The sequence below is a fragment of the Brassica oleracea genome, chromosome C2 (genome assembly GCF_000695525.1).
Source record: "Brassica oleracea var. oleracea cultivar TO1000 chromosome C2, BOL, whole genome shotgun sequence".
Lineage (NCBI taxonomy): Eukaryota > Viridiplantae > Streptophyta > Magnoliopsida > Brassicales > Brassicaceae > Brassica > Brassica oleracea.
In genome coordinates, this window is record NC_027749.1 from 21935583 (window position 1) to 21944755 (window position 9173).

At 42.0% G+C, this 9173-nt stretch overlaps 1 protein-coding gene and 3 pseudogenes across 3 annotated transcripts; 2 read left to right on the forward strand and 2 right to left on the reverse strand.

Moving 5' to 3' along the window:
* Positions 1-1154, forward strand: LOC106327373 (annotated as a pseudogene).
* On the reverse strand, positions 882-4821 carry LOC106327370 (annotated as a pseudogene).
* Positions 4822-4934: 113 nt separating this feature from the next.
* Positions 4935-6959, forward strand: LOC106327374 (annotated as a pseudogene).
* Positions 6703-9173, reverse strand: LOC106327371 (5'-nucleotidase SurE). 3 transcript variants are annotated; one of them, XM_013765513.1, is made up of 11 exons: positions 8920-9172; positions 8744-8874; positions 8559-8653; positions 8357-8424; positions 8229-8272; positions 8077-8154; positions 7835-7988; positions 7545-7697; positions 7331-7438; positions 7163-7228; positions 6703-7085 (listed from the first exon to the last, which is right to left on the reverse strand). In XM_013765513.1, the coding sequence occupies exons 1-11, from the start codon at positions 9016-9018 to the stop codon at positions 6987-6989; spliced, it is 1095 nt and encodes a 364-aa protein (XP_013620967.1). In that variant the 5' UTR covers positions 9019-9172; the 3' UTR covers positions 6703-6986. The 3 variants fall into 3 exon arrangements, with proteins under 3 accessions (XP_013620967.1, XP_013620966.1, XP_013620965.1); XM_013765512.1 differs by having other exon boundaries at positions 8744-8980; positions 9014-9171; XM_013765511.1 differs by having other exon boundaries at positions 8744-9173.

Below are 9173 nucleotides of genomic sequence, written 5' to 3' on the forward strand. Positions count from 1 at the left end.
ATGTCTCGTCCTATTATTAATTATAAGAAACCATAATATTCTTCGTGGCAGGGAGGATGATTCCAAGATGCTCGATGATCTAATCCTCAGCATTTGTGCTCCTCGGTCTCATCCTTATACCCTGGGCGGCATCTATAAAACAGAACACGCCATTGACGTCGAATCGAGCGAAAGTGATATCTATATGAAGCACATACCCCAAAGCCTGCTCGGGTCTAGAGAAGCTGGACTTGAGAGCCAAGACACGTCTTTAACAGACGATGAATTGTCGGATGAATCGACTTCTCCCGCATCTGACGACTCCAACGGCCTTGTTGGCATGCATCGTCATAAGACAGAAGTCTATGCGTTGCTAGATTTTGGAGTCTAGCAGGAACAACGTCCGTACAGTTGGCATTTGGGGTGAACATGGCGTCGGTAAAAGGACACTCGTAGAATGTGTTTTCAACGACATCTCAAGCCGCTTTCAACACCACTGCTTCCTAAGCAATGTCGATAACATCTATCAAAACCGCATCTCACCAAGTTTGCTACAACATCTTATTAGCAAAACGAGTTCTGATAACATCTTTGATGCCATCAAACCATTTCTTGTAAACCGTCACGTCTTGCTTGTTATTGATGGTGTTCATGATGAGAATCATGACCAACTTAAGGATGCCATGAAGTTTTCCCGTTGGCTCAGTCCAGGAAGCAGAGTTATCATGACATCTTGTGCTGACAATAAGCTTAAATCCTGTGGAGTAGAATATATCTACAAGATGGAGTCTCTGAGATACGCGGAAGCTCTTCAACTTTTCTCTCTTTGTGCTTTCAAGATGCCTTACCCCCTTTTTTCAAAAAAAAAGATGCCTTACCCTCTTGTTGGTTTTGAGGGGTTCTCCATTCGTGCGGTCCACTTTGCTGGACGTCTTCCTCTGGCCGTCAAAGTACTCGGTTCATACTTATATGATAAAAGACTTGGATAGTTGGAAAACAACATTGCACAAGCTTGAAGCATCACAAGATAAAGGTAGCCGCCGGATAGCAAACTACATCGTGGCAGGTGAATACATTCCAAGACGTCAAACAGAATCGGAACAATATGTCAGAGCAGACGATAATTCAGCTTCATATCACATGTTGCTTTGATAACTAAAATTTGTAACTGAGGATCATCATGTTCTCTATAAGCTTACTCAAAAAGATTTGGTCGATGTGCCTCCAAGGACTAAGATCAAGGTGCTTTATAGAATGGTCCAAAGGAAGGGAAACAGTTTCCAAGGACTCACATCCATGTGCGTAGAGATACTTGAGGGACAATGGAACTCCTTGCACCGATTTGAGTTTCGTACACTTATTAATGCAGAGAGTTCCCAAATAGGAAAGTTCTGTGATACTTGACGGCAATGTCTCAAACTCATGGCTACTAAGATCTAAATACGATAGCTTGATAAGATGTCTAAGCTGGTCTGATATTGACTGAATCTTAGTGCAGCCGTCAACCCAAAGCTCAAGCCACTGGTATCTGCCCAGACCTGGTTCAACATGAGAAGTTTCCAACAATGACTGGAGATTCATACAGCCAGAGAGTTTGATAGTCTCCAACTGAACTAGTTCCGGAAACGCTTTAAGTCTTCTGCAGTTACAAAGGCTGACGTGTTTCAGCCTCAGAAGTTGATTCATGGTCTCTGGTAAAGTCTCGAAATCGTTGCCGTTCCAGTCCAGCTTCTCTAGGAGTTGTAAGGAGCTTACATCATCTGGGATCACTTTAATGTTTAAGTTGATTAGATTTAACTCTTTCAAGCAGGGGAACATGTAAAGGCTATGACAGAGGAAACTTGCAGCAGCAGCATCACTCTTGTAGTTGAACCTGGTGATCTCTATGGCATTAAAAGTGTGCAACTCTGACTTATTGGGTCGATGCTTCTGCTGCTCGACTTTCTTCATCATCCGTTTATGACCGTAAAACAGAAGTGGTTGCTGGTACATCCTTGTCAGTACATGAGGTGCTTGTTTCTCAGAACTAAAACAAAGGTGATCTACAGTGCCGGCAAGCCCCACCATCTGAATTTGTATGTTTCCTCCAATGGATAGATATGTAGTGGACCTCATTTCCACTTCATTACTTGAGAAATACAAAACAATCTGCCAAGAACGCCCAGTGAATTCTTTTATGGTGATGTGGTAGTTACTAGTAAGCTCATCACAGTCTGTGACATCAAGCATTGTCAGGCTAGTAAGGTTACTAATGGACTCTGGAATCCTCTTGCAGCCTTGAGTTATCACTTCTTCCAACTTCACCGCATGCGAAAGATCTGGAAGCTGTTCAAGATTCTTAGACCCTGTCAAGTCTAGTCTTCTCAAGTGTAGTAACCACTGGGGATAAGATAAACCAACAAGGAATAAGCAAATTGTTAGTTAAAATGTGGTAGTAATCACTGCACATTGAAGAGTGTTTACCTTGGTTCCTTTCATCAAGCTTGTGAGATTGCTGTAACGTAAACTGACTTCAACAAGACCTAGTGGAAGGAACCAGGGAGGAAAGTCTGTCAAAGGAAACGCATCCCAGTGTAGTAACCTAAGCCTCACCGAAAGTAAATATGTATCGTCACTCATGAAATGAAGCATGGGATCAACGTGGTCCGAGTGCCTGTGAACCTTGAGGAACTTACGATTATTGTGGTCGTTTTTCGCATACCCATCGACATACAACTCTTCTGGCATCTCGCACATGTGTAGAGCCATGCATGCCACTGATTGGTTGTCCTGTGGTGTTGACACTGAGAAAGTTAAGTTTGCATTTATACAACAGCAACATATGTTACAGATACTGTAGACTAGGCATGCGGTTTATAACCGAACTCGCCGAACCAAAGGTAGGTTTATTAAAAAAAATTCTGGCTTTCGGTTCGGTAATAAATTAGTTCGGTTTTTCGAAAACAGATAAAATTTGTTGACTAAATTTCGAATTGAAGTAACCGAAATATAATTGAAACTAAAAACTTTGGTCATTTTCGGTAAAAAAATAAAAACCAAACTACCTGAAAACCAAATCAAACTTTTTCGGTTTAATTCGACAAGATTTTGGTCAAACCAAACTACCGGCAGGCCTACTGTAGAGGCTTACTTACCCTGTTACGTCTCAGCACTTCATAAACTTCAGTAGGATCCCGCACAACTCTTCGTTCCCCCAGGGGTCTCTGCACTGATGATTCTTGACGCTCAATCTCTCTTGCAGTTTGTTCTACCAAGAAATGCATCTTTATATACCCATCATCTGTTATCTCAATGAGAGACTTCTCGGCCAAAATTCTTACTCCCAGACAACCTTGTAGTTCATCATCATTGAGAAGGGTAATGGCACGATGGAGAAGTTCTCCACTAAAGAGGCATGCTACATGAAGAAACACTCTCTTATCTGCTTCCTCCAAGCCGCCGTAGCTAATTTTCAAGACCTCTACTACGTTTGTATGAGGAGTTCTTTCAAATCTTCAAAATGCGTCTTCCCACTCTTCTGAAGATATAAGCCTTCAGAAGAACAAACCGTATGCATCAATGGCTGATGGAAGACCTTGAGCAAGCCTAGATGCTCGGACTGACAGTTGATTGTAGCAGTCAGAAGGAGGAAGTCCTCCTTCAAATGCTATCTGGTTAAATATCTGAAGAGAATCATCAGTGTCCAAACGCTTAACTTCATATATAGTTCTTACTCCGTATGAGCTGAGCAAGCCTTTGTCCTGTGTTGTAATGATTATTCGACTGCCTGGAGCTCGAATCTTGAGCAAGAGCATGCATCTATTTCATGTCATCCGCATTGTCAAGGACAAGAAAGACTTTACGGTTTTCTAGCCTTGCTTTTAACTCATGGGGTCCAAGTTCTGCGCCCGGGAAATTCATCTTCTTCTCAGAGAGACCGAGTGTGGTTGAAAGAAACCTTGTTGTTAGATACGAGAAACCATGCGTTCTATGAATCTTTGAAACGTTTTCTAGGAAACAACGAGCTGGGAATCCCCGCGAAAACCGGTCAAAGAGACACTTGGCAATGGTGGTCTTACCAATGCCTCCCATCCCCCATATGCCTATCATACGAACCTCATTGCCAGACTCCATACTCAGTAGAGGACTCAGTCGCTCCATGTGAATGTTAATCCCTACAATATTGCTGAAATCTACTTGCTTCATAGCTAACAATTGGTTTGAAATGCCTTCAACAATCGCTTCAATCATTGTGGCCTCGTCCTCACTAGCATATGAATAAAATTCTCTGAACATTTCCATAGATATGGCAGATTTGTTTTTGTTAAAATATGTGTTGATGGTGGTGAAGGAAGACTTACCAAACTGCAGAATTCTTGCCTGATACGCTGGCGATCTGTGTGAGAGCTTGCCTCCAGTTTGTGACCTTGTCTGAACCTTGGTGCTTGTCCAAAGAGAAACTCCCAATCTGATTCCTGACGCAAGAAGGATCAACTCCATAGAAAATGGGGACTACTTTCATCTCCTTCTTCAAACAAAGATCCATGATTAAAAGGAGTTCGTCCAAGCACCAGCTAGATGAAGCATCGGTCTTTGATAAAACCACAAGAGCGAATCTTGAATCTTGGATGGCTCTCCTGATTTCTTCAGAAATGGAGTCGCCAATCTCAAGCCGTTGATCATCTTTAAAGGTAACAATGCCCTTGTTGACAAGTTCTTTGTGCAAATGGCTAACAATGTTCTTGCGGGTGTCTTCTCCCCTGAAAGTAAGGAACACATCGTACTTACAGACACGAGACAAAGAAGCCATAGGTCTCTATGGATCAACAATGTGAGCAAGGCGAAAGATAAGAAACAAAATATCTCAAGACATGGGGCCCAAGAAAAGTCTACTGTTTCACACTGGCATCCTGTCCATATTATAAATTATTTCATTATCCATCTCATTTATTTATTTTTGGGTTCCATCTCTGCACTAAAAAAAAACCATGGATTCTTCTTCTTCCTCCTCGTCATCAAAGAAGTATGATGTGTTCTTGAGTTTTAGAAAGGAAGATACGGGTAGGACTTTCGTCAGCCATCTCTACCGCTCGTTACATCAAAAGGGAATTAGAACTTACAGAGACCAAAACCAGCAGACCGGAGAGGGAAGAAGAATGTCTGATGAAGAAGCCTCGCTAGGCTATCGAGGAGTCAGCTATGGCCGTCGTTGTGATATCGGAGAACTACGCCTCTTCCGTCTGGTGCTTGGACGTACTCGCTAAGATCACTAAAGGTTTGGATTCGACTTTCACCATCATACCAGTCATGAATTGATAGTAGGAACTATCCCGACTAAGCGACTTCGTACCTTTATGTTCGCTCCACTGGTAATAATAATCACAGAGACAAATCATGTTTTTGTTTCGTAATAAGCGCTTTTGGTTAACGTCCGGTTTAGTTATCTGTCACCGAAACCCGGTTACTGAACCTGTGTGTGTTCATGACATGACAGTGAGGATGATTCCAGGATGCTCGATGATCTAATCATCCGCATTTATTCTGCTATGTCGCAGAACATCACACCATCTCAGATGATGATTGAGGCCTGTCCCCTTCAGCAGCTACCTACAGGTTTCGACTTCGACCAGCATTTTGCGGCTTTCCTTGAGCTCCTTTCCGAGCGTCCAAGCATGCAGAGGAATGAGAGAAGATCTTTTAGGCATGGACCGTCACAAGAAAGCCGTCTATGGATTGTGGGATTTGGATTCTAGAAACCAAGTCCTTACCATCGGCATTTGTGGTATGGAAGGAGTTGGTAAAACGACTCTAGCTGAATGTGTTTTTGATGACATCTCAAGACACTTTCAACATCATTGCTTCTTAAACGGTCATCAAAACCGCATTTAGCCAAGTTTACTAGACCATCTCACAAGGACGAGGAGTGCCAGAGACAGCTTTGATGATGACATTAAGCCTAGTCTCGTGAACCGAAACATCCTGCTTGTCGTTGATGACGTCCGTGACAGTGAACAACTCAAGGATATCGTGAAGGTCTCACATTGGCTTGGTCCCGGAAGTAGAGTAATCATGATCACATCCAAAAACAAGAGTTCACTTGTCTCGTGCGGTGTAAAACATGTTTACGAGATGGGTTTCCTGAGATATGATGATGAAGCTCTTCACATCTTCTCTCAGTTCGCTTTCAAGCAGGATTACCCTCGTTTTAGTTTCGAGCAGGTGACCGTTCGTGCTGTTCATTTAGCAGGGCATCTCCCTCTGGCCCTCAAACTACTCGGTTCCTTCTTATGTGGTAAGGACGAAGAAACTTGGAGAAGTACATTGCAGAGGCTCGATGCATCACAAGGTAATAATGGCATCCAAGAGGTGTGTAGCTACGTAGAAGCATCTGAATACCTTCAAATTAAATCAAAGCGATACATAGTAGCAGATGAAGGAGAGTATTCACCTTCATATCACATGTTGCTTTGACAACATGTCCATAGCCCTCAAAGCGATGCTTACATAAGTATTGTTCAGCGGTCAATAAAACTAACAAGCAAAGACTTATTGTCCCTATGATTATGTAAAGATTTGATGGAAGCTATGAAAAAAAGGTGGGTCACACTTGTAGGATATTGAAAAATAAATTCAATGCAATAACAACATGCTTCACATTAGAAATCTCACTACCTCCTTTATGAGGCAAAACTCAAAGATAGCTCATGATACATATCTCAGCTGAAGCAATAGTGTCATCCAGGGGATTTGGGACCGTTCTTCTCAATCAAAAGGTATACAAAAAACAAATATTAATACAAAGTTTCTACGAATTTAGAAGATAATAAAAGTAGACCGACCCTTTTCAATTACAAAGGCAAGTGTTCCAAAACAGCTACTGACAAACAAACAAGCCAACAGAAGCAAGCCACGAGGGAAATCGAACAAATAGAATAAACAAAAGGGTTAAAACGACAAACACATGCTGAATCTAGTTACCAGATTTGTTTGGCCAAATCATGCAACATAATTTACTAGAAGGACCTTTTTCATTGATCAGCATTAAGGGCTTTGGAGATCCATTCTGATGCTGCGGCTTGAGTTTCTGAATCCATCTTTGGAAGTAGCGACAATGGAGTCACAGAAACCTGTCATTACAAAAAAAGGTTTAGTAAAGTAGCTTAGATTCCAGACCAGAGAAGAGCGTGTGATCATGCCAACTTACAAAACCATCTTCTAGAGCCTTGATATCCAAATCTTCATCCGTATGTTCTTGTTCTTTAGCCACAAACTGCATATTAACATAGTCAGGACTCAGGATCTCAAACACAATGGTACATACTATCAATATCCAAAGGATTTGTGAAGAGAACGTCTCAAATTTCTTCTTTACCTCTAGGCGGAAGTATTTCTTAACACGGCTATCAGTTTTGGCAGCAACACCAACCGATTCAATCTCCACAATACTCTTCTTCTGTGTGGTGAAGCGACGAGCCGCTCCCTGAGATCACCAGATATCTTAATCTCAGTATCTAATTAACTAATCTTGGACCTTGTGAAAACAAAGTTGAGATCTAAAACTTTTGAATAGGGGAGAGTTAACTCACAGCAGCTGAGGCATCTCTGCCAAGTTGAGCAAGTTGAGCTCCTAGGCTTTGTTGGTTGGACATGAAATTCCCAGCACCAGGGTGACGGTTAGCTGAAACAGCTTGCCAGCTAGGACTCTGCCTCCACATGCTTTGTTTTGTTACCTTAAAACCCTATTCAAGAAACCATTTGCCAATAAGGCTCTAAATTCACAACATCAAAGAACATGGTAACCAATGCAAGCATAGACTGTGTTCTTAACATACATAACTCAGACCAGAAATCAATCTCTTGAGTCAAAAATGCAAACCTTGTTTGATGAGGGTGATGTTGGGATTTCTATGTTGAGAGAGCAATCTTTGGGGAAAACTCCTTTCTCAATGTCTCTAATTGTGGCGGTTATCAAAGGTAAACAGACACCAACAGCATCCGTAAAGTCACTTTCTTTGCTTTCATCTTTCTTCCTGTAATAGATAAGAAAACATTTAAACCCAAAACGTCTAATGCTAATATACTCACTAGTTATTTGATACATTCCTATGATATACTCACCAGTTCAGTGATATAGACAAAGACGGTACTCCAGAAATCAAGGCTTCCCTGGCTCCAGCCACTCCACCGGAATAGAACCTGGAGTATTATCACATCAGGAAACACGTAGCGGATGGACAAACAAGGTATATAAAAAGACAAAAAGCACCTACATTTGATGCCCACAGCTTGATCCCTGATTGATTCCACTAATTACCTGAAGAAAAAAACAAATAAAGAATACAGAAATTACAAGATACCATAACACCATTATATTATGAGACGTTTACAAAACGGTAACCAGTATTGGTTTAGACCAAGCGAAAAGCGCTCCAGATAATCCTAATGAGATGCAGTCCACAGTAGTCCCTGAGACACACAAACAACAATAATCTCAAAGCCTATCTGAATTAAGATGCAAAAGACTATTCCAACAACAAAAAGACTTCAACTTTCAGCTAGCTTACAGATGTAATGATCATTCAATCAAAATCAGCAAATACCTGAAACTTCAAAGGCTGTGGCACCTTTGATGTTAACGGAACTCGCAGCAATGGTTTCGCCAGGAGTCATGGAATGAGAAGAAACCGATTTATCCCTGCCACATTCACATCCCTTGTGGGTCACCGAAAGTTGGAAACTTTAACAAGAAAAAAATGAACAAATCATAAAACCAAATCCTCCTCACGTTTGAGGAGCACAGACATGGACATTGTAGAGCCCTTCCTTAACCAAAGCCTCGAAGAGAGAGACGAGCCCAATCGAATCAATCCCATCTCCATTCGTGACTAAAACGATGGGTCTTGACTCATCCATCTCCTTGGCCGCAACATCGACGGAGACAGAAGTAGACGGAGGAGGCTCCTCCTCCGCGGATCCATCGCTTCCTCCTTTTCTCTTGGAAAGCACGTCCTGGAGATTCGAGACGAGCGCGGCCGACAAGCTGTTGTTCTTCGAGGTCATCGTGAAGAAAGAGAGAACACGCAGATGAGGTGGGTCCTGTGTTGAAGACGAAGAAGAAAGTTAGGAGAGAGAGAGAGAGCGGGTCTAACGGAGGAAAGAGAGAAGCTTTAATTGGCAGAGAGAGAGAGAGAGAGAAGAGATTACTTGTCAACTGT